General features: G+C 40.8%; 1 protein-coding gene across 1 annotated transcript in view; it reads left to right on the top strand.

Annotated features, from left to right (window-relative positions):
• The window catches only part of LOC139283942 (netrin receptor UNC5C-like), a 172,683-nt gene that overhangs the window by 66,631 nt on the left and 79,655 nt on the right, over positions 1-26,397 (top strand). Inside the window, exon 2 of the mRNA XM_070904049.1 lies at positions 20,053-20,289. Coding sequence (XP_070760150.1) covers positions 20,053-20,289 — 237 coding nt within the window. The remainder of the gene's footprint in view (positions 1-20,052; positions 20,290-26,397) is intronic.

The following is a 26,397-nucleotide window of genomic DNA, read 5'->3' as shown; positions in this document are numbered from 1 at the left end:
GCTTTATTGGCACGACACAAGTAGAGCATATTTTGTCAAGGCAGAAGCTGACAACTGAGTTGTGTTCATTACAGAACAATAATAATCCAAACAGAACCAATTGGGGTATTTATGCTGTTCTTTTTCGTCAATGTGTCGAGCATTTTGCCGCCTAAATTACATTCTGAATATCCACTTGATTTGAATAGACTTTTCTTTCCTGCAGGACTGACTTTTAAACTCTGGGAATGTTTTGCTTGTTTTGTCGAGGCAAATCACTTCTTTTTCTCTGAGTATCTCAGTGCTGTGCGGAATCATTCAGGCTGATGCAGTGCCTTTGTCACAGCTGATTTCTCTTTGGTACTATAGATGCTCTGAATTAGTCCTTAGTTGTGTTTTTGTTTGGCTCTTTCTGTCGATAAATGTCTGTATTTGTCATAAAAAAGTGACACATATTTGTCCTCTGGTTGTCTTTTAATTTGTGATTGCAACTCTGGCATATTTGTTTACTCAACAGTTTACTTTATAATAAACATTAAACATCACTGTTTTTAAAGTGGTATTTTTCCCATAATGCATTTTTTCTGATCTCATTCCCATTCACCTTGTTTTTGCATTTGTCTCATCCTCCTTTTCCCTCGTTTCTCAGTTTCTCTCCAATAACTCCAAACTCTCAATCTCTGTCTATTTCCCCTCTTTTCCTTCAGCTCTCTCTCCTTTGCTCTGTGATTGGCCTCGCTGTCTATTTCTCTCTCATCTGTGCCTCCCTCTCTCCTCCCCTCTGTTCTGCTCTGGTGTCCAGGGGCCTGAGGGCGGATTTAGTTAGAGAAATGGTGTGAGAATGACGGAGAGCACGAAAGGGAAGAAGGCGAGAGGAAGAGAGGAAAAGAGGAAAAGACAGCCATTACCTAGTGTCTTGTGGAGCTCTTGCCACTGATCCAGTATAGTATCTGATCCAGTGTCATCCATTACTCTGCACCATGAGAGACCAGAATAAAAAGCCGACTTGAAATCGGCCCCAAATTGGAAGTGTCCTCTGCTTCCCACAGGACACCGGCGTCCCGTGTCATTATTCAGGATTTTACAATAAGTGAGGAGCCCGAATTTCAAAATATCTGGTGTCATCTTTTTCAAGATAATCATTTTTCAGATTCCAGCATATGAATACAACATGAACAGAGCAGCCACAGACCTAGCAGTTTTCTAACTTTTGTTAGAAAATGGTTCCCAATGAATATAAATTTTGATGCTCCGATTACCACAAATGAAATGTCATTCGCTTTAAATGTGTGATGTCTCAAAACCTTTGCAAATAAAAGCAGAACTATCTACATAGCTTTCTTACTCTGAATCTTTAATGAAGACTCATCGTGCATTAATTCATAAAATAGGAATAAAAATAAGAACCAATTTTTCCCATTTACAACAAAATTAAATGTAACAACACTAAAGTCCAAAAAAAGGAATTTAGAGGTGAACATTGGAATGAACTACATGATCGAATGTCCATAAAACAACAGCAACATGAAATGCCCCATAAATTCTTCTTCTCTTTAAGTTTCAACACTGAGGTGAGTCTGTCTTGTTTCATAGGATCTCCTCGATAGATAGATGCAGTCCAATATTTGACACATACTTAACATGCAGTTGTCTGTTTAGGTGGAAAAGGACTGGTATGACCACTTCTGATGGAAGTGGGTTGTCGTATGAAGTCGTAAGTTGTGTGACACCCATGCCTTTGGGTGTACCAGCATGTTTTGCATCCTCAGTGCACCTTCTAACTTTTGTAATCATATGAACATTTTGTCTTTTTATTCTTCAATTTGCAAAGTATATCAAATAAGATTATATTCATTATTAGATAAGGTGTATGTATGGTAATATCTACATTAGGTGCAGCCGGTCATCTATGAACTGTATCCTCACCAGTGAAGAGGATACTAGTGTGTGTGACGTGTGATTACCATACAGGAGGTGGATGTGTTCAGAATGAGTTTTGAAAGATCTCCTTCTTCAGCTGGTCAGGGAGGACTGATACACACCGTGCATACACACATACCCATGCATGCACACAGGCCACACGCTCATTATAACATATAACATGGCCATTATCATATTCCTAATTTGCACCCAAATGGTGAAAGACACAAAAGGGATGGAGGGGGACACAGCACAGCATTCTACAGCAGGGTCATAAATCTTGTATCCTCGCTACCACCCCCCCCAAACACACACACACACACACACACACACACACACACACACACGTCAGATGTGCACTGCAATAATTAGGTCTTTCAGGTTATGATAATGTTTGTGCTGTTTTCTGGTTCATCTGCTCACTGGTGCACAGAATGCCATTAATCACACCAGTCTAAATCACATGCTGCTTCCACCACAGTCTCTCAGTGTGTGTGTGTGTGTGTGTGTGTGAGAGAGAGAGTTTGTGTGTTGGTGTGCATGCCTCATTTGATGGTATATATGTTTTTGTCTTTACACGGGCAGTAGCGAGAAATGAGAGAGAACATGAGGGAGAACGAGAGAGTGAAAGAACACAACGGGTCGGGAAAAAGACAGAAGTAATGAAGGTGTTTTCACCAGTAATGTACACCAGCCAGGGCTTAGCCTATCTCTGTCTATCATTCTCTTCTTTTTTTCTTTCTTTCTCCAAGCTCACAAACGTATTTCTCTCTCTATTTCACTTTTCTTAACTTCCTCATTCCCATTTCCTGCTGTTTCCTTGCTGACAAGCTAAGCACCGGAACTTGGTGCTGCTATAGGTGGGGCTCATGTGATATCTCAGTGTTTACAGGAAGAAACACCTCGGTCTGTTTCTGTTTAATCTTTTTAACAAAGACATGCTTTTGTTTTAAGAGTGTTTACAGTTGATAGCAGGGTGGCATAGGCTTCCTCTCAACTCAAGGACAATCAGACAGTTGATCCCGTTCTGCTCTCTGGTTAATCTGTGGCTGGTACCTTTCAAACAAGACCACAAGATGACTAAAGTTTATGCACATCATCAGCCCCACTTAACCACAAACCCATGTACACAGACACTTAAAATTCAGGTTGGTATTCTTGATGAAATTGTGTTTTGATTTTTTTTCTTTTCTGTTTTAATATCACATTATCAAACCCATTTGTCACTCTAACCATGCAAGCGTACATAGTTTGCATGTAGGATGAAGAGGGTTACATCAAGCTGCAGGGATTCAGATACGCGCATTGTTCCTGTCGCATAATTCTTACCGTCATAAGTCCCATGTCCTCTCAGTGCTGGAATGCCATTGGACATGCACCGTGGTGGTCATCAAATTTGGGTTCAAATTTCAATTTAGTGAACTATTTTAAACCTAGCTTATGATCAGGGGAGTGCGTTCTGCTGTGGCTCAGGCAACTGCTCAGGAGTGTGCAGACACTCTCCATAGAAAATAATGTCCATTCTCTTTGTAATGTCCTACCTGGGGGTTTGGAGTGGATTTCAACTACACCTCAGCTGTCTCAGCGGATAATGCTTGCTCAATTAGTAAGTGGACCTTTAGTTAAGACTTTCAAGAATGAGCTCTGACTTTATGAGACTTTTTTTTTTTTTCACTTGCAAGCTAAATGAATGAAAGAGTGTCCTCTCATGCAGACACCTTCACACTGTTTCACACTGCCATCTGATATCATTTTTCACCCTTAATCATCCTCCATCATTTGACAGGAAATATTCATATCTCTTCATATCCTTTGTTGATAAGTACCCCACTGATAAAAGGAGCATTTTTTGTCATCAAGGTTTTCTGTAGCACTCTGTATTTCTTTTCCTCGAGTGCCTCCAGTGTTGCGACAAACAAAAGCTTTTGTCACTCTTAATTTGTTTACTTGTTTTTTGAATAGATTTTTTTGTGCCAGTTTTGGCAGTTTATTGAAAATCGGCTCATTACTAACAGCCAAAGACATGGTGTTATAATAAAACCAATATCATGGCATTGCTCTCTTAGGCTTTAGTCGTCATTCTTTAGTGTAGTCATTTGTATAATGAGTGTAGAGAGACAAGTGGTTGTACAACATACCTGAATGTCCAAGCGAGCACAGAGATCAATGGCCAAAGAAAAAAGCGACAGAGGAAAAAGTAAGAGTAAAGTAAATCTCCAAGGACTCAAGATCACATAGTCTCCCACTTTTTTTCCTGAGCCACATTTTCTTTTGTTCTCTTTTGTTGGCTCTGTCTGCTACCTTTCATTCCTCTTTCTCATCCTCCTACTCTTTCTTCTTTTCTCCTCGCCTTTTTCTCTCTGCTAGCTTGTTCCCCCACACAAAACTAAGACACGACACATGCACAGCAGAAACTGATGATATGTAGACATGATGTTGCCTGTGAAAGAGGCTTGCTATATCAGAGGAAGCCGTATAAAGGCCTTTGATTTTCCCTGTATCCACGTTTTGTGTGTGTGTGTGTTTGTGAGAGAGAATAACGAATGGGGGGGGGGGGGGGGGGGGGATTCAAATATCTTGTTATAATGACCCCAGACTGTGGCTGAGAAAATATGTCACCATATCACTGCACACTGACAAACACACAGTGGGCCTGTGAGACACCTGATATAACTAGAAGGCGTCTTTGTTCTCTGACTGTAAAAGTAATCCAACTCCAATTATGGCATTGATGCAAAACAGTTTGCTGAATCCTTCTGAGTGGATCTATTTTACTTTGTGTTTTCATTACACAAAATGCTATCCTGTGTACACAATAGGTTACAGGTGGTCAGTCATTTTCACTCACAGCCCAAAAGATGTAGATCAACCAACCCACATTTTTATGTACTGTGTACAGTTTCAAGTCAATAACAAATATTGCCGCCCCATTCACATCCATATTCATAATTTGGCTGTTGTCTGCCTTCCTTATGTGTTAATGTTACTGTATCCCCCACCATGTTAAATGTTCACCTGTACGTTTTCAGTGAAATAACTGTTGTGAAGTGCACCCAAAAAGTAGTTCCTGTGTCCTACGTTCTGTATGTAAGCAAACACTTCTAAAGTAATAGAAACTTTTCACTTGCCCTGAGAGAAAAGAAAAAACAAAACAAAATGCAGGGCAGTGTCATAAGTTGTTATGCCCAAATTCTACAACTGCAACTTTCCAATTGTAGGTATAACTATGTGACACAGCTTGCAAATGAAGCACCAGCTGAACTTGGTTTAGCACAACTTACTTAATACTGCAGAAAAAATCTAACTACAATTAACCTTTTCAAAAGGTTTATTGAAACTGTTAACTTGAATGTGCCCTTTATTTAACTTCATTATATTTCTTTCTGCTGCTAACACCACTAATAGTAAAAGTTCATAACTTTTCAACATGTAGGATGTTTGATTGATTTATTAGTATTGGTCAGAACGTACACCATCTACAAGCATATAATTGCCACATGTCAGCTCTCTGAAAACAATAGTATTGGCTCACCCAGCTGCAGTCCATTACCTTTTGAGCTTACAAGCCTGAAACACTTAAAACCCATTCATCAGCTCCCTGACGGGGCAACCTACTGCAAACAGATTCAGTCATGCATTGAATTTTCTCTGTTAGCGCCCCACAACATTTCAACTTCTGACCTCAGCGTCCACCTGCACAGAGGCTCTTTCATCATACAGCACATCTTCTTTATGGCTCAATCACACACACACACACACACACACACACACACACACACTCTTAACATAACTCTCCTACCTACACACACACACACACACACACACAAGTGCACACAAATACAAACACTTAAAAGCCTCATCACCTTTGACCTTGTGACCCCAGTTAACTAACTAACCTCTTGTTATTTCCCCTGTTCACTGCACCTCTTTGTGTGGGGCCTCACTCAAAAGACCCAGTCATGCAGCACCGGCAGCCCCGAGGCAACTTCAGCTTCCAGCCTATCAACATATCCATACATCTTTCTTCTACACCGGTCCACATTTAAACAAAGTGACTCAGTCACTTGTTCACTTGAGGATTTGAACTTCTAACCTCTGGCTTGCTTATCCGCTGCCATTTCCTGGCATCGCTGTACTTTCTGATGGCCTTTATATATATGCTGTTTATGTTAATGGGAAGCCCTATAAGATGCACAGCAGCAAGAAGCAGTGCACTTAGCTTTTCTATATTTGAACTTGGTCTTCTTGTTTGCCTGCGGTCGGGTAATGTATAATGACAGCAGCATATTCCAAAGCTACGCAACCCTTGTCCTCGTTTTATTGACGGATCTAAATGTATAAAACCAGATACTATAGTCATTAGTCCTGTAGGACATGTTTAAGAAATGAAATCCACTTCACTGTTTCCACATTTGAACTCTTAACCTTCTTGTTTATGTATGACCATGTGTTACCAATGCAGAGCGTCCCTCAGCACTATGACCGGGCTGTTAAGAGTCTGGTCCCCAAACTAGCCAAGTGAAAGTTAATGGTGCATACAGCTAACTCCTTTCCATATGAACTGAATCTGAACTTCAGACTTTGCTGCATAATGCTCTGATCTATTTTCTGACCAGCTAATATGAGATTTGTAAATACATAATTAACCGTACAGTGACTCCGTGTTAACTGGAATTAGATTGCGTTTCAGAATAGCCTGAAATGGAAATGAATCTTAAAATTGAATCACCTAAGATTGAGCTTGCAACCTCTAGCCATGTTTCCACCACAGTAGTTTTCCTAATGTTCAGTGATGTACTAATATCGTTACCTTGGCCTTTTCACCACCTGAAGTCATGACCTTTTGATTTAACTGCGGTCACTTCTGTGCTTTTTCTTATGATAAAAACAGGAAGGGATACTTTGTTTTGAGGTGGGATGGCTTGTAGCGTATAGTTGATGTTACTGATATCAAATTGAATCGAGAGAAGCACTGAGAGGGAGAGAAACAAGCGCTCATATAACTGTTTCCTGACTATCTTAAGGTTGAAAAGAACTTCAGTGTCCCTTTATTGTTTAAATAGTGCTTTGAGTGACATTCTTATAATGAATATTTCACTCTCACAGCTAAGATCCCCCCCGCCCCCCCATAATAATTGAGTTAAACCTTTTGCCACCATCTTTTGATCTTTTCCAGGTCCAAAGAGAAATCACAGAAGGCTTCAGCCTCAGAACAGCCCTGCTTGAGCTGGAGTTCACTATCTCACTGAGGAGTGCGAAATCATGGAGCCACAGGGCTTCATCCCTTCTTTTTTTTAAGGATGGTCTCCCCACTCATGACACCACTTGGCTCCCCCAAGTGCTTAGGGAAGAAATAAAAAGGGAAATATTTCAGAATAAAGTCAAAATATCTCTTCAAGGTGGATAGACTTTACTGGCAGAAGTTACTCATTATTCCCCTTGCCCCTTTAAAAACATTTTGTAGTCTTGCTGCCTGCTGCCATTTGAGCTTGTGAAGTCTCTCACAGCTTTGAACTGTATACCCGTGCCTTCAAGCTTCACCATTGTTCTTGCGCTCACCAGCATCAATGGGTTGCATCTGGGCCACATGTCAAAATGGTTAGCTATCAACTGCCAGTCAACAAACCAATGACACAACAGAGCAACTAACTCCTTTAGCCTACATGTTTATCCGCACCAACACGAGCCCATGTATTTCTCTGAGGGAGCCTCTGAATTATAGGCTGTGTTTAATTTAAGTGTGAGTGCACAACTAGGACACTTCCACTTAATGTACTCATTCCCCGCTGCTGAGCGAGGCACTACATGTTTATGCTTACAGGTACTGTTTATAGCACCAAGAACACGAAGAGGGCCTGTTGAGGTTAATGACAAAACCATCCTTGACTTAACTTTATGTGAGAGATGAATTTTTAATATTCATGGAAAAGTGCTCGTTATGAATTGAAAACATACAGCTCATGGGATGAATCATGTATGAAGCTTCTCTGTACACAATACCAGGAGAATGCTGGATACCATATTGAGTAAGTTACTCATGTAGTTTTTAATGCAAAAGATAAAAAACAAATATTAAATTCTGCTTTGTGAAATGCAATACTGCTCATGCCTGAAGTTTTGGCTCTAGCCTGATCCAAACTTTCATTATTATTATTATTATTATTATTATTATTATTCATGCACTAGCTTGGATCACGCACAATGGCTAACATTATTTTGTATTCTGTGAGTAGGTTAGTGCTTTTCATTCATAAATGTTCGTCACCTAGCTAAATCCCCAAGTGAGGGTTTCCTTAACAAACTAATGTTCCCTCTTTTACACTTTTCGTTCTCTGTGACTAACCACCCAGCACACATTCAGAGTTAACTAGCTGGCAAGTCATAACCTGTTGGCTTCTTCTACTGCACAGAAGTTAATTTGTGTAAGATGAAATGAGGCAAGGAGAAAATCACTGCACTGCAATCAATGTATTATTGTAATTTAATTACTGAAAATGATACTTAATTACGTAACATTTAATGTGTCAAAATAATATATATGTTTTAGGTCTGAACCCTGCCCCAAATATGATAATACCCTCAGGTCCCGTTGAGCGTGGGCTGAGATATCTAGTGTGAAACTCCCGTGACAGGTTTCATTTAGGCCCACTTTGATTATTTTGTCACTTGAATTTATCAGTGACTCAGTCTCTTATGGGCCGGGAATGTTTTTTCGCCCCAGAGGCTGATGAAACCCATTCAAAGCCCATTGTGTAATTTAAAGAGCTTTGGATTTTACCAAAATAAGGCTGAAAATGAAATAAGGCTCTTTCTCTCCTGCTGTCCCTCCAGGCCCGTAGCCACCATTGAAGACACAGAGGTCGTGTCCTCTGTTTTTTGTTTTTTTTTATTTTTTATATGAATTTCTTAAAATGTTAAATTAAAGTGACAAATTGCTGAAACTACTTAGTTGTACTTTGTGTAGTGAACAAAGATTGGCATATTTCACATATATTTCTAAAATCCTGTCGCTCCTCTCGTTCTTTCTCTCTCACACACAGCCTCACTCTGAGATTGTTGCGCCCCTGCTCAGTAACCACTGCTCCAGTTCCCATAAGCTCAAGCACAGCTCATTTCAGAGAGTAGTACTTGTGAGGGTAGCAGACCCAAGATAAAAGTTAATTAGGACTCTGCAGAGGATCAGACAGAAAGAGGGACAAAATAACAGAGATGGTGTCAAAGGAATAACTTGACATTTTGGACATCAGTATTTTCTTCCTCATCTTGCTCACACAAATGTTGGCACTGAATTTTCCAAAATGGCATGCTAGCACTGCTGGCATTTATCATTAAAACCAATAGGTAGCACTTGGAGTGAGCTAGCTCATTAGTTTGCAAGCAACGCCACTGGTTTCAAGGAAGAATGCAACACTAATGATGTGTTTTTATGTAAGCTCAACAACAAATTAAGATGTTTCTTTTTTTTTTCATGATGTAAAAAAATCCCTAGAGAAGACAAATAACATACCAACAAATTCCAAATGTTGTTAAATCTTGTCAAGATTAGGAGGAAATTAGTTGTAACAAAATGTGGGACCCACAGGACAGCGAAAACGGTGAAAAGAAATGGCAAAGGGAGAAGCTGCGGTGAAGAGAAGGAGAACGAATAGGAAAAGATGGAATGGGAGCGCTGTAGAAAGATAGATTTGCCATCTTGAGCTGTAGTTTTGAGTAGAGGGAGCATTCACATTATTGAGATAAAGGAGAGATGGGAGAAACAACGGTGTACTGTGTGAGTATGCATGAGAGAGAGAGAGAGCAAGAAGAAGGCAAGAGAGAGAGAAGTATGGTCAGTAATGTGTCTGTAATAAGGTCAGAGGCAGAAGTCCATTATGAAACCCCCTTGAGGCTCTATTTATAGTGACCTAAGGAGGGAGGAATGGAGGGAGGGAAGTATATAGAGAGCAAGTAAGATGGTGAAAAAAAGAGAAGAGTTTGAGATGAAGAGGTAAAGGAGGGAGGAGAGAGGAAGACCAAGAGAAGGAGGTTGGAGGAGGGCGGTGAGTGAAAAGATGCCAGAGAGCAAAGCAGGGAGGCGAAGTGTTGGGGAAAGAGTGAAGATGGGAAGGCGAGAAATGGGGATAGAAGATGAGAGCGGCAAGTCTGGAAAGATGCCAGAGAGAGAGGGAGAGAAAAGGGGGGAAAGGATGGAGGGAAGACTGAGGAGGAGAAGAAGACAGCAGGGGAGAAGGACAGTTTGGCTAGGCGAGGGGGAGAGAGACGGAGTCGTGCGGTTGGAAGGAATGAGGCTGTTAGGGAGGGATGGGAGAGAGGAGGGATAAGAAGGCAAGAGAGAGACAGTGAGCCTCCAGATGGAGAAAGGCATGAGCAGTGAAATGTCTGATCCAATTTTATCTTTAGCTCTGAATAAAATAGCCAAAATATGGGAAAATCTTCAAATGAAATAAGCCTATAAGCTGTTCTTTATCATTTGAGTTGAGGCCATCTTTATTATTTTATTGTGTGTGTGTGTGTGTGTGTGTGTGTGTGTGTGTGTGTGTGTGTGTGTGTGTGTGCATTGTACCAGTTTTTCCTCACTGGGCTCAGCATGGTGTTTTAATTCCTCTCTGGAAGAAACAGGAGGAGCAATGGGAAGCAACAGGGATCAGCAGATATGTGATAGGAGAAAGGAAGGATGGAAAACATGGAAACACAAATGTATCAGGAGAACAGAAGAAGGGGGAAAAAAAAGATGAAAAAGCCAAGAGGAAGAGGAGACCTAGTCTTGCTCAAAGTGGCTGGGTGGGTAGGGGTCGATGTGAAATGTGCCCCTGGGGAAGGGACCGAAGAGAGAAGGATGGCTAAATCTATGTCATTCCCCCAAAGCAAAAAGAGAGTGAAAGTAGGCTGCACGGAACGGGAAAAAAGGGAAAGGTGCACGGAAATGGTGAATATAAACAGGTTTTCAGGAAAGACATCACAGACCAACATGAAAAGGAGCAGAGAGACATTTTGGGCAGATAAAAAAAAAAGTAATCATAAAGACAGACCTGCACAGATAGATACTGACAGGTGGAAAATATGGAGACACACGCATTGAACACAGAGAGAGAACCAGGTGGATAGTGAGACGTGGATCATAGAGCGTAGACGTACACACAACCAGCCAGCCATACTATCAGTCGTCAGCCACCCAGTAAAACATTATCCTATCTCCCCGAAAATAGAAGTCCTTCCCCGGCCAATGTTTTGATATTCTAATGCTCTGCCCTGCGCTGGCTGCTTGTATTAATAGCGATGCTGAGCTGTGATAGTACAACATGAATGAAAGCGAAGCCTTGCTTTTCCCTCAGGCCTGGGATAAGGGAGGCACAATCCATCTGGAAGATAGCATTACACAGCAACTCGCACAAGTTTGTACCCCCACAAGCTTACATAAGACTATGCATATGAATGAGATTTTCCATCTGCATGTGGATATGTGTGGTGTGCGTACATGTGTGTATGTAATACAAAGTGAGACTTGTGCATTACAGAGCTGATAATGGTTCTTCATGATTGGTGAAATGACTATAATTATTTTTCTGACTGTCCATGGGGTTACCTTTTCTCTTATCTGTTTTTCTCCTGCCTGAATGCATTTCTTTCTTATTATGGTGTTACTGCATTACAACGGCATTACTCAGTTTCAGACAGACCCTGTGATTAAACAGCTTTACGAATTACACTTGGTGATTTGTAAATTGCTGTCCTTTATGTTGTAAATTTGTTTGGGCTAGATGTGGAAAATTCTAATACGACAAATTTATATTTCTTTCTTGAGTTTGGTGTAGTCTGATTTTTACCTAGCGTGACTGAAGAGAGGTTGAGAAGAGGATTTGAGCGATGGGAGAGGAGAGACTGCCCTTACTGGTTCTCACACCAGCGACCTAGTTCAGGAGGAGAAGGTGGAATTAAAACCCACAGCATAGCGGAGGACTGAAACAGATTGGTTCTCATCTGGCCTCAACATGATCGCAGTGGCTGATAGTGTGACATTTAGGGTTCCACCCACACACAGTCATATGAAAGACACATATTAAAAACTGTAACTAAAGCCATGTTGCTTAGTGCTCAGCCTTGAAAGAGAGGAATTAGATATTAACCCATTCTGTGGACCGTCCTATGCTGTCCAGTGAGGTGTATCAGTACACCTAAGCTGACTCGCACCACAGAAGATGGAGATAAGCGTTGGCTTAAAAGCCATTTCAGAACAAACGAGGCGTACTTGCTCCCCAGTTCTTCATGTGGAACAGTAAACTGTGTACCCCTCCCTCTCTGTCTTTCTCCCCTTCTGAGCAAAAATCTTGTGGCATGAAAAAGAAATAGCTGAAAACATCAGAAGGATGCTTGATGCAAGGAAACAGACTTAAGGTCCTGATCAGACAGGACATGTTTTTTGCAGTGAGAGGGGTCTTTTTTCAGTTGTTTTCTATAGGCAGTGCGCATTTTGCACCCTGGGCGCCTTGCATTTTAGGTGCCCTGATCGAAACCTCGAGTTGAAAAAACTTGTGCCCGATGCCTTTTGCGCCTTTTCCTATTGTCCAATCGGATTTATTGAGTGGCGGGCCTTCTGTGGTGGTGAGATCTGTGAGTTTACCTCACAGCAAAATCACAGTTAGGCTAACGACAAGTGATTTGGTGGTTGCCTAGCAACAATAAAAAAAACTGCAGGAGCTGCTCTTTTTTTAACTTGTAGGCTTCAACAAAAACCTGCAACCTGCAAAAAGTGCTCTGTCTGATCAGGGCCTAAGGGGAGACAGGAAGACAACAAAACAATGGGAGAGCCGAAGAGGAAAGACGATGATCGGGAAGGGAGTGAAGCTGTATAACTAACAACCGATGCAGCAGTTGTCATTCAAGACAACCATAGATGCACAGACAGTCCTGTGAAGTAGCTGTGTGTGTTTGTGTGTGCATGTAATGTTTGGCAGACACCGCCATGAAAAATAGCAACTCTCACACTGCCTACCTGCAAACACCCACTCATCAGCTGCTCCTGGGCTGTATGTGTCCTTGCTTAAAATGTGACTGTGCCCAATTGTATATACGTGTGATGTATGTCCAACTGTGAGTGTGCTCCTAAGTTTCTCAGCCTGACTGTCAACCAAGCCGCGTCTGAGGTGGTGTTTATGCCTCAAGTCAAGTGCAGAAAATAAATGTTTTTTTTTTTGTTTGTTTTTTTATGATTAATTTTTTTATTCCTTCCCTCCTTTTATTGTTTAATAACTCTTGTTTCATCTGCAACTTATTGATCTCATAATACAGAATTTCAGCAAGATTCAGATCCTTCTGATTGGTTAAATCGGCTTTTAATGCAAAATCTCTTTTGTTGATTTTTCAGTTCATTGAAACTCCTAGCCTCATTGATGGGTTTGCCTGTTTTTCTGGCAAATAAGTAGTATGCTTGGTTGGAGTTTGTAGCAAAGACTGCTGGAAAAAGTCAGGGGATCATTAAAGTCAGTAGGTTTCATCCCCTGGGGACCATGAATGGTAATCCATCCAGTAGTTGTTGAGATATTTCAGTCTGGAGCATCCCGAGAGCCATGCCCATCTAAAAACCTAAATAAAGCTTACTAAATAAACAGTAACTAAATAAAGTTAGGAATATCAACTTTCAGACTGAGGCATGCTGTTAGACCTACATATAAGCCATAACATAGACTGGTATTGACCAAAAAGAAGTAATTACTACAGGAACTACTCGCATGAATACACATAAAGTGATAAGTGGTCAGAGACTGTAGTTATTGACTGAAGCTATTATAGACTGATACGGACCTCTGAATAGCCTCCAGAAGGCTGCTATAGAACATCACCTACTGTATATTCATGCATATCCAGATGTACAAAATACACGAAACTGCAACTATGGAGGCAATAAAATGCACAACAAACATCTGCATAACTGCACATGCACACACAGATGCATAAACATATACCACTTACAGTATGCCTGTTTAAAAATGCAGTCTCATAGACAGCCATTCTTACACACACACACACACACACACACACACACACACACACACACACACACACACACACGCTAATATGCACTTTGGCTGTGCTCTGACCTGATAACTAGAGGCGAGGCAGCTTTCAGAATTATGATTTGGGAATAAATAAAATATGCATGTCACAGACACTTCTGTGTGTGTGTTTGTGTGTGTGTGTGTTTGTATGAGGGTTTTGTATTCATATACTGTAAGTGGCTGGAGCTGAATGTGTGTGCCTATTGGTATGTGTGGCTTTAATGTAATTATTCAGACGGGGAATTAACTGGGCTTTACCCCACAATGTCAGAGGTATGAATACATTTTAACGAGCAGTGATGCCTCTCTAACACATACAAAATGGAGAATATCAAAAGTGTGGAAGGAGTATATAACGTGATTTCTTCAAAATAGAAATTTGTATTTCTTACTTTCTTGCTCTTTCTGTTTCTTGACATTTCGATTCTCTATTTCGTAAATGCAAACCTCGCTTTCACCAGGGAGCCTATGTAGCATGAGGAATTCTTCATACTGCATAGACTTAGTAGATGTTGTGTGTCTTAACCACTAGACCACCAGGATACCCGAGATTTATTCTTTTAACTTTCTACAAATAGTGCCTCTCTTTGCTTCTTTCTTAACTAATACCAGCTGTGGCCCGACAGAGTCATCCCTCTGCAGGCAGGGTCGTAAATCTGGTTTCAGGCTTTAGTTGGGGCCTTACATGTCACACACAATGAAAGTCCGAGGACGCCAACCAGCTGTCACTGTCTGCTCCCATATTGAGATACTCTAGCTTTCAAGTACTTTCTGCTATTATAAATTTTCTAGTGAAGCCCTGAAAGCCTGGTGGATATATAATTGGCTATGACAAGGAGTGTGCTGTGCATATTGTATCTTCCCAGGCTTATTTCTGTCATGGTTAGCTACCCAGTCTTTGAGGAGCTCCTCTCCCATATAAAATAATGCAGATGTTCATTTGGTTGGATTCAGTCTAAAAACCCAACAATATTAGAGGCACATTTGAGAAACAATGCAATATAATGCAGTTCAATACAACTACAGTTTTCACTCAACTGTACTTTTGCCTATTTTTGTGTATACTCTTGTTTTTCTGGAGTTTATATGTAAATTCAGTGGTCCCTCTGGACAAAGGTAATGGAGTGATTAAGTTCTCTCACTTTGCATGTCTACTCGTGTCTTGAATAATGTGGCTTTTACCAAAGTGCCGATTGAGGATAAGACCCTGATTAAGTTTCGAATGGATGCAGATGATGTGTGGTCTCCTGGTGTCTCATTTCAAAAGGGACCTAGTGTGTAATTCCCTGGCATGCTTTGTCAAGTAGTTCAACTAACTTAGCCCACCCTTGATCTCTTCTTTATAAACAGATTTGACTCCAAGGAATGCACACAGCCCCACACACCTGCATACTTGGCAGTGTATATTTTATCGTGTCTATTCTTAACCAGCGTACTTTTGCTGGTCTTTGCTTTATCACTCTCATCTTAACCACTTATCATCTGGAAACAGCACAAACTGTGAAAGAAAGGAGAGACAAAGAAAGATGGAAAGATTAAAAGTGTGTGATTACTTTTTTTCTGTTTTGTGTGCATATGTAAACAACTCCTGAATGCTTTGACATAACAGACTGTGAATGGAAGTTGTTCCAAAGAGTGATTTGAATTGTTCTTTTGTGCTCGCAATTCAGAAAAAAACCCAAACTCTTCCAGTAAAACAGGCTTTGAAAAAGTACAATGGCATATGCTTCAGAGACAATTACCATTAAAAGTCTGGAAAAAAAACAAAACGTTATTCAAATGGATCGAAAAGGCTCATCCAAATAACTGCTCTTTCCAACAAAGATTCCTAGAGGTACAGTAGCATACAACATACCGTTAACAATAATTTTCTAAATGCTTTTATAAATAGAAAAGGTCTCTTTGCTCAACAACCAGGTATATCTTGAGGCAAAACTGGGTAAACAGAACCTTACCGACACGTAAAGCTAGTGTTTCAAAGCATGAATAATTGAATAGTGGAAGAGTAAACACTTAAGAAAGTTGAGCACTGAATCCCCAATGGCATGTTGAAGTGAAGGAGTGTAAAAATGTTTCAAAAGAGATAATTATCATTTCCATTTGTTATTTTCTAAAAGCAATAATGTCAGCAAATTATGAAAGCGATGCAGAGGGAGAGAGAGACAGAAGAAAGCAGGCAGTTCATGGTATTCATGGAGTGCTGCCCTATAGGTGAAAAGCTGATAAGATTGTTCCATTTCCACCACTGTGTGTTTGCTGGTATGTGTCTAAGTGTGTGTGTGTGTGTGTGTGTGTTTGTGTGTGTGTGTGCATGGATGAACGATGAAGACATGCTCTTAGCGTGGGTTTGCTTGCATGCTTGTGTGTCTTCAGTTTGCATGTTTTTCTGTGGCTGCATATTTGTGTGTGTGTGTTTGTGTTTTTTTCCTGTCTGAGTGTCTGTGTGTGTTTGGGAAATGGGCAGCATCGTATATCTAATTCCAGAGCAATGATACACTAGCTTCCTGCTGTCCCATCATCCCTCACTCACTCTCTCTTTTTCCACCTCTCCCTCAATGGCCCTAAACTCCCTAAACCTTGTCAAGATTCTAAAAGGTCTATTCAATTGAATGTGGTATAATAAACACTAAAAGTGTGTGTGTGTGTGTGTGTGTGTGTGTGTATGTGTGTGTGTTTTGGGGGATGATTGTGGGCAGTCACTCTGTGGGCAGGAGCTTTGGGTAATGTGAGTGCCAAGAATGGGTGTTTGTATTTTCCTGTGTTCGCGAAACAATGTGTGTGTGTTATTGTGAGACGGAAAGAGAGACTCCGGGGGGAAGAGAGATAGCAAGAAAAAGGCTAAAATATGTGAGCCCATGTGTTTCTCTTTTTGTTTTAGTGTACACAAATGTTTTTGCACCTTTGTGTTGGTGCGGGTGTCTGCGTTTTATTTTTGAGTTTATATGTGTGACTTGTGTAATTTGGCAGCCAAGTGTCTGAGATAGATAGGGATCGTTCAAGTTTTGTTTTCTTAGTTGTTCATGGGTATGTGTGTGTGTGTTGTTGTTGGTGATAGTGGTTGCAGGAGAGGATTAGGGGTTATGGGGAACTGGTTTTTAAACTATATGTTTTTGCAGCTGCTGCTGCTGATTCTAACTAGCTGATAAGATGTTAAGAAGTATGATCTCATGATTTCCACGGCTGCTGCACTGATAATCGTCATAGGCCACTTACCAAGAACACAAGATCCTAACACACACACACAAAACCCACAGTCTTACTGAGGAGGCATTTTGACCCTATATGGCTGCGTTTGGCTGGCTTCAGGACGCAGACACGGCTGCATACCTCTGAATTCCTTAGACCCTTAAAAACACTTGTTGTCTCCAAACGTGTTAGAGTGTCTAGTATCAGCATTGCTGTTAAATGGGCTCAAGGTCATAGATCATCAAATTTGTAAGTATCAAGTATCGCCCATATCTCACTCTTTCACTCTCCATCAAAGTAGTACACAAAAAACACACAGACCTGGCAACTCTACATAGACCTTACCGGTAACACTATTGATAGAAAATACTGGTAGAGACAATTCAGCGACATCTTGACATTTACAGTAAAAGTCGCTTCAGATCGTGTCCACTAATGTTAATAATAGAATCCCATTTCATTACATTTTTCCTCCCTCGCTCTACCTCTCTCCTCTCCTCTCTCTCCATCCATATGATAGATAAGTTCACATTGCCCATGACACTTGAACATGATTGGCCACTTCTGATGACATCATTCTTAGCAGATTTACGGACCTTTATTGGTTTGGTTTGTAGGTTTTCTGAAGTGAGCAGGCCTACAGGCACGAGCGGTAGAATAAATATGGTTTTTGCCCCCGGTACATATTTACTACATACCGTAAATTGAACCTGGACATTGTTCTGCTACAGCCATCCATTATTGATGACAGCATTCAGGCAAGATGTTTATGAGCTGGGCTGTTAGGATCAGTAATTCACTCTGTCAGGAGATCAGAAGAGAGCAGTGGGGGTAAAGAGCAGGAGAAACGAGAGGAAAGGGAGAAGGTTTAGCACGATGGAGGAAGAGGAAAGCAGATGGGAAGGAAGTGGTGAGAGGAGAGAGAAGCAAACATGGCGCAGAAGAGAGAAAATAGTAGGCATTTCTGAGACAAAGCTTTTATTCATGGGAAATTTCCTCTCCACCCCTCCCGTTTCTCCATTCCACCCACTCTTTTCTCTGGCTATCATGTTTCTTGTGCCAATCAATATTTTATAGCTGTCGCTCCAGAGCTATGAACCCCCCCCAGCTCTCTGAATGACAGATGAGGGTGAGAATGGGTGTTGGGGCAAAGTGGAAAGCAGGGAGGGGTAGGAAGATGTCAAGCAGACTGGTGGAGAAACATAAAGTCACAGGAAACAGTCACGGTGAAAGAGGAGGCTGTGCAGCAAGTGAGAAGGAGTCTGATGGAAAAATGGTTGAATATGACTCTGGATAAATAACCAAGAGTGGGAAAATTTCACACAGATAATGAAATTATGCTATGAAAATGTCTACCAATTTTCATACTCCCAGAGAACTAATTACAGAACTAAGAAAGAAAATGTCAGCTTCGTGACATCAAAGTGGGGACGCTGCCTACTCATTTTTCCCCTATTTGTGTCTTGTTGTTTTACCTAAGCTGCTTTTAGCTTCTAGCCCACAGCACACTGCTATTCCCCAAGATAAGGACACACAGCTACACACACAGTAGGAATGTAAGACTGTGTGTATGTGTGCACAGGCGTATAAATGCACAATTACGTGTTGCTGTTTGGTGGATTGTGTGTTTGTTTTTGTAGGAGTGTTTATGTGTGACTGTAGCCATGACACATTGGGGATGAGTTTGAACCTTGAAGTTGTGTCAAAAAAACGTTCTCTGTTTAAACATTTTCCCATGAGTCACAGCTCTCCAGGTGAGGCAGCCACATACAGAAGCACACACACACACACACACACACACACACAGAAAAGGTCTAGACAGTCTTAATGAAACTGGATGATGATGGAGTGGAGGCAAATTACAAGTTAGAAGAAAATGTGCATTTGTGTGTGTGTGTGTGTGTGTGTGTGTGCATGAACCCTTTAATATATGTGTGTCTATTGGAGGGAAAGAAAGAAAGAAAGAAAGAAAGGCCTCTTCCTCCCACCTGCTCTTGTAATCCTCTGTGTTTTGGTGACCTTGGCAACCTGGTGACAAAACATTCTTGGGGTCCCTTTGATTGAGGCCAAGGGTGGGCGTAAAGTTTGGACCGACTGAAAAGACAGTGGAGGAGAGAGAGCAGGGTGGAGGAGGAGGAAGATAAAGTTCTTGGTGCCCTCGGGGTTGGCCGAATAAGCACTCTGTCTGTTGAGTCATTTCCTCCAGTATGTCTGTCTGTCTGTCAGTACTTTTCCTATTCATTCTTTACTATCCTATATCTGTACATGCAGAAAATATTGTTTAAAAAGTTCAAGTTCCTAATTAGGATTTGATTACAATGGAGGAAGGAGTAATAATTGACTACTTTTCTGATTATGATTTTGTGTTTTCAGCTCAAAATTAAGTTCAGTGGAATAGCAGCAATTAGTGGATTCACCTGTAAATTAGCACTTTTGACTAATAGCAACCCATCTTTGCAGCACTGATCTTAGAGGGAACAGAGAACCAAATCGGAGGGAGCTATCATAGCTTATTAGCTGTTTTTTATAAATGACTCCGATAGCCTGAAGGTTTCCACAAATGGACACGACAATGTTGATTAAAGGTGCATTTTATGGCTCAGTGGAGGAGAATTGTACTCTGTCCAGGTCACTGTCCTAAGATCCGGCAATTATTAGTGATCAAATGAGAACATTGTCATTGTCTCTTACACACTCAGTTCAGGGGACAGTGCTGCTCACTGGTGTGAATCGCAGAACAATAATGAACGTTTTAAAAAAATGCAGCATTTCCTCCCTGATACAACCTGAACCTGTTAGTCCCCAAAGTGAGTCAATAAAACAAAGACTGATGGAGCTGGAAATCAGTAAAAGAATCTGCACTGAATAGCAGTGACTGTCATAATTTTAACCTTCTCTTTTCCTCCTCCCGCAGTGAGAGATGATGATGATTTCCTGAGTCTGAGTGAACTCCCGGAAACCTTCCCCTCCGATCCTCCGGAGCCCTTACCTCACTTCCTGTTCGAACCTGAGGAGGGCTACATTGTCAAGAATAAACCTGTCAATCTCTACTGCAAAGCGACGCCTGCCACGCAGATTTACTTCAAGTGCAACAGTGAGTGGGTCCATCAGAAAGACCACACTGTGGAAGAGAGAGTCGACGAAAACTCAGGTGAGTGAAGTCTTGCACATGCAAACATATACACAGATATAACCAGAGATTTACTTGAGGTGCAATAGAAAGTGGACGGATCAGATCATACGGTGATATTAAATGAAAACTACCATGCAGAGAAGGTATTCAGTACAGAGACAGAAAACACTGTTGGTAGAAGAAGCCTGTGACATGTTAAGTGCAGTTGCATGTCAGTTCACAAACGGGAGAGCTATTTTATTTTCTTTTTCAAGAAACACAGTTCAACACAAATTTTAAAAAGTTTTTTTGGTTGAGAACGTAGCAAGAATATACGGCTGATAGCACTTTGCTGGTAAACATCCAACACTTACATATGTGACAAAGAAAAGTGATAATAAAATCGATGGAGTGGGTGAAAACAGATCAGAATAAGCATTTAATACATCTTTTATTTCTACAACAGATGTTACGGCCCAGACTACTATATGTATGAGCAGACAATTTAAAATGTATTTTAACATATCTAAGATGCACATGTTGACCTCTCTGCCTGCATATTTCTCATGTGCCTGACACTGATGACATTTCACTCTGTGTGATATAAAATTGTCACGATCCAGGAAATGTGGACAACATTTTTCCCAAAGCTGTCTCATTGGTGCACTATAAGCAAACAGGTTAAACCTATAACTCAGATGTTTAGTTATTTGGGCAGAACGCTGGGTCACATGTCAGATGTGTGTGTACGCAGCTGTCCCACTCCCAATGCGGTACCGCGCTGTTCGCAGGATAGTTTAATAGGATCCACAGTGATGTACTGGACTGCAGCCAAAGTTCCACACTTGTCACTTGACAGCACATGGTATTACTCTGCTGGCTAGGTAATGATGAATCATGCTGTTGCTTTGGCAGGAAGACAAAGACGTACACAAACTGGTTTCTTAGACTTAAGGTTGACATGAGCTCAGCTTATGGGTCTCCACCTGCTTGTTAATGAGCCTGAGTCCCCAGAGCGAGTGATTAAACACAGGCTGAAAACTGTTTGAAAACTCCTGATATATAGTCCCTGCTCAGTGAAATACACAGAGGGGTCAACAGTAGCACAAATCAGTATGTCAGTAGTTGAATTGTTTTTTTTTCTTGAGGCAGGTGAGCAAAATGCGTAGTACATATTTTATGTGTCACTCTCTGATATCTGTCATTGTGTTTATTGCATTGCATTTGTGAGGAGGCAGAACTTTTGATTCTGTCTCAACTCAACATATCGACTTGCCCACCAAAGATTTCCCCTTGTAATATATAGCAGACCCTGCAGCCAAACACTGTGCTGTGTGTATATATGCTTGTGTGTGTGTATGTGTGTTCTTTGGTGTCCTGGCTGCTGAGTGGGTTGTGTTAAACCCAAGACGGAGACAGAAACAACTGCGAAGTAAAGTTTGATGTTTCCCCTGATTCAGCCGTCACACATGAATAGTCAAGGAAGAGGAGAATAAATACAACAAAACCGGCAAGAAGAAAACATGAGAGAAGTGAAACAACAGGTACAAATATAGAAAAACACACGCAGAGATGCACACAGTGGCAAGTTCTACTACAGGTGTTGTAGTCTCCAGTGGAGGGTGGGTTTCATATAACACTACAGTGTACTCCACTTCTAACCTTTGTTCATCGTCTCCAACTCTGTATAACTTAATTTCTTAATTCCAATTCTTAATCATTAATTGATTTTATCCCTTTTTCATCTCGCCCCCTAGTTTCTTCCAGTCCTACATATTTCTGAATTGAATCATTGCTCTTTCTTGTTTTTTTTTTGTTTTTTTTGATTTTTTTAGCATTTTCTCTCCTTTCTCTTCGTCTGTTTGTTTTTATTTGTCTTCCTCTCGAGTCTTTTTTAAACCTACTTTTTTTTCGCTCGTCTTTTTTTCTTTTGAGTCATCTCCTATCTTTGTCCTTTATCTCCTAAAAACTTTAGGTGCCCTGAGGAGGTTTTGCATCTTTCATCTAGAATGATGGGAAGGTGACATGTAATCATCTCGATTGTTCATTCATGTGTTGGTTTCTCAGTCTTGCTCTCTTGCATAATTTGTACACATCTTTCTTTTACAGCCTTTTTTAGTTTTCAATAAGTGAAATGTCAGAGATGTTTATGTGCCAAAATAGCTTCTTTAATATGAACATAGGCATTTTACCTGGCCATAATAGAGGTCTCCCAGGCTAAGCTGACAGATGCATGTGTATCTATAATAAGCAGCTATTGTATTCCTTCCATTCTTTCTCTCCATTCCATTACTTTTCTGTGTTCATTACTGACATCATGCGCAGCTGCTAGTAATTTATTAGTCTCCCATCAGCCGATCATTTGCTAGCTGCTGGACTCCAGACGGTGCGTTATTGAGAGAAAATTCTGTTAAATTGACAGCCCATGGTTAGGCTCTCATACTGACAAAAATCTGTGTATTTTGAACATCAAGTCCCATTTATTCTTGACATTAGTTATGATGGATGTCTTGCAGCCACCAATGATATCTCATTTGGTCCAAAACTTTAAAAAAAGTTTTATAATTTAATTTCAGAGTTATCTGTTTCCCTGCCTGTTGAAATAACCCGCAGGCGTGGTTAAAACATGGATTGGGTTTTAAATATTTGGACTGCTTAAGATATGCTTTAATTTTTGCTTAATTTATATTGTGCAAAGCCATCATAATGTCGCTTTAGTAAAAAAATGTATTGGGTGCCTGCTACTCTGTACTGCTCCAGGACACTTAAACCCCTTAAGCACACCATAATTCACACAGATATACACATAAAGATATAATAAATGAATAAACAAACTGGGGGCATTATGCAATATCAAGAGCTGTTGAGGTTTGAAGAGGTTTGGAGATGTCTGGAACTGGAGAAACTACTATTTTTGTGTTGTGTGTTTTCTGAGCTAAACTGATTCATGCACTGCAAAAAAAAAAACCCAAACAAACAAAGAAATCAAATAGTGATATCCTAATACAGTGAGTCTTCCATCGTGACTTTTTGCTTTTATGCAAAGCATTTAGGTCACCTTTGAACAAAAGACAATGAGACTATAAAGAGATTATGAATGCTAGATGTATATTATGCAACATAGTTCTAGTGAATCAAAGGGAAAGCTACTGTAGGTCTGCGCCTGGTGAATGCACAGTGTGTGTGCACTGTTTATCTGTTTATCTGTGTGCAAACCTAAACTCTGTAAGCTGTTTTCTCCTCTTTGTTTCCTGCTGTTACACAGACACAGCTAGAAGCTATGGCCCCCATACTGTTTTTATTATCTCCGTCTTCTCACTCACTCTCTCTCTCCCTGTCCCATCATCTCCCTTTCTTTTTCCCTTTTCTCTTTCTCTTCCTTTCTCTCTTCTCTCCATGCTGTTTTGTGCTCTTCTCTAATTTCCACTGACTGAAATTGGAGAGAGCAGAGGCAGATAAAACCTGAGCTTGAGAAAGCAGGGGAGAGAGGTAGGGGATGATGGAGGGATGCTGATGGAGGTTGCCTCTGAGCGGGTTGGAAAGGCCAACAGATATCAGGGAGTCACACTGAGGAGAAAGATGATATGAATCCTGCTGTGCTGTTTTCTTTCTCTTTCTTGCTCACTTCCCACTCTCTCCCCTTGTTTCTCATCCTGTTTTGCAGGAAAAGGAGAATGAGTTTAAGTGCGTTTGATCTTGGGCATCAAGACAAAAGAAAAACAAAAGTGAAAATGTACATTCAAAAATTAGAACATAAATGAAACAAGCTGTCTAACGGCATTTGAGTGTGATGCCTTGCTCCAAAATACATATACAAGGTTGTTTTTGTGGAGGAAGAGAGAAAAGGAAAAAGATCTACAATGTTTTTTGTATCACGAGACACAAAATTAACACAAGCACTTTTTAAGAAGCTTATATTGCATAACGTAATGCATCATCATGCATAGATAATTCATCACAATGCCATCGTAAAGCATTATGATATCTAACAACAGTCATAGGGCATCATAAGTATGACTGCAATTGTTCTAAAGCTATCACAGTAAACCTTTTTCATGGCAGACATCAAAACAAGTCATTGTTTTGATGAGCAGGAAATGCACAGGTGTAATTAACAACATTAACAATGTGTCCTTGTATTGTGCATGCTGGTTTATTGGAAATGATTAATGAGACAGTTACAGAAACTAGCCATCACATTAACTGTTCCACCTGTGCTTTCCCTGCTGTGACAACTCAAAATGTCCACCACTAAAACGTCTTTTACCTGTAATTTTGAGTCAAAGTTTATCGGATGCAGGGCTGTCACTTTAAGAAAAATCTATTTTGAATGAATACAAACACGTAATTTGTTCTAATGAATTCAAACACAGTCCATGTAGCCTATCGTAAAATTCATTATAGGTACGTTCACACAAGATTTTGCTCCTCAATAGTAAATTTAATAATTTTGCAAAATAATACAAGCAGGAGAGAAGGAGGGGTAGGAGATGTTGCGTGCAACACTAATGACAAAGTAAATTTTACCAGGTGAAATGTGGTCAGATTGTTTTCCATTAAATCGCAGTGCCTGCGCTGCCTCACTCGAGTGGCAAGCTGCCGTTACAATTGTGTTTTACAAATTTTGCAGACATTTTAGGGAAACCCTCGGCTGGAGAACAAGGCCTTGTCTGCCTACTCACTGAGAAGTTTGCATTCAAACACATAATTGCAGAACATTTTTCTTTTTCAAATAGTTTATTCATATTTTCTGTCACATTTTTTGTGTAAAAAGTGACACCCCCTAATAAAGTATGTTGAACATCTTGTATTCTGTGTAATGGGTGGAAAGTGTAGCTGAGCTTCATGGCAGCTCAATAAATTACTTGGTGTATATAGTCTCATGGAGCCTCATCTGGAGGGCGCGGGGGGGGGGCAGGATGGCCTTTGGGTTACTGAGGTCAGCTTCCAACTGGAGGAAAAAGACTCCATTCCCTAAGCAGCTCCACTGACTGTCACAGTATCCTTGACAAACATAGCCAACTCGACCTGCCACTGGGGTCTCCACGCCACCCGGCCCCTCTCTGCACCTCAGCCAGAGCAGCAAAGCAACATTTAATAAAGTCCTCTAGAACCAAAATAAAAAACAACTTGCCTTCCTCCAGACAGGCACTTTAATACAGTAGCATTATTAGCAGTGACATTTGCTAAAACATGCTTACCATATCTCCGTTTGAATTAATGTGACTTAAGGTGAGAAGCAGCATAATTTGTCGAGATTGCATATCTTATTGTGAAGGGCATTTCCAGTGTTTGCTTAAACAGCGTGCGCACGACCTCAGTATATCTCCATTAGCCTTGAAGTGTGCTAATGACATATTGTAGACTAGGTTACTTACTTTGTCTCCATTAGCCAAAGTGTGAATGGTTATTAGTCTGCTAGCACTGACCTGTGACTTCACATCTATACACGCACACACACACACACACACACATACATGCATTATTGGCACACACAGTATTGGCTTGGGTGATTTGTGACCTCTTTCCCTCCTTTGCTGCCATCTCACTCGTATTGATTTCTTCTCGTCTTTTCCTTCGTCTCTCCTCCTCCTAATGTTTCTCTTCTCTCTCTCCCTCTTTGTGGCGTGACTCCTGTTCTCCTCTACCTTCTTTCCTGTAGCTATCTCACCGTCTCCCATGTCCCATCTCTTTTGCTCCCTTTCTCTGTCTCTTTCCATCCGTCTCTCCCTCTCTTATATTGAGATTGCTTGATTTCAATTATTAACAACCCATCAAGATTTATAAAGGAGGTCAATTAGCTCACTAGTGCCAGTGACTCCTGATATGCAAGACAGCTGTGTGTTTGTGTCTGCATCGATTTTGTACGTATATACGACTGTGTTTGTTGGCTGATTGTGTGTGTTTGTACGGTGCGTGTGACAGATGTTCTATTTTGTGTTAAATTGTGTGTGTGTGTGTGTGTGTGTCTATCTGAAAGTGCAGTTGTGTTTGTGTATGCTTATGTTCATGTTTGTGTGACTGTTTGTGTGCGTGCGTGTGTTTGTTTGAAGTAGACTTTCTCTCGTGTCCTGGAAAGTCCTGGTTCACTGCCTCTTTAGAGCTACTGGAGGACACAAATGAGCGCGCTCAATGACATTCACATGT

The sequence above is a fragment of the Enoplosus armatus genome, chromosome 4 (assembly GCF_043641665.1).
Source record: "Enoplosus armatus isolate fEnoArm2 chromosome 4, fEnoArm2.hap1, whole genome shotgun sequence".
Taxonomy (NCBI): Eukaryota; Metazoa; Chordata; class Actinopteri; order Centrarchiformes; family Enoplosidae; genus Enoplosus; species Enoplosus armatus.
Note: the sequence above shows the minus strand (reverse complement) of the source record. Positions and strands in the feature narration are given on the sequence as shown.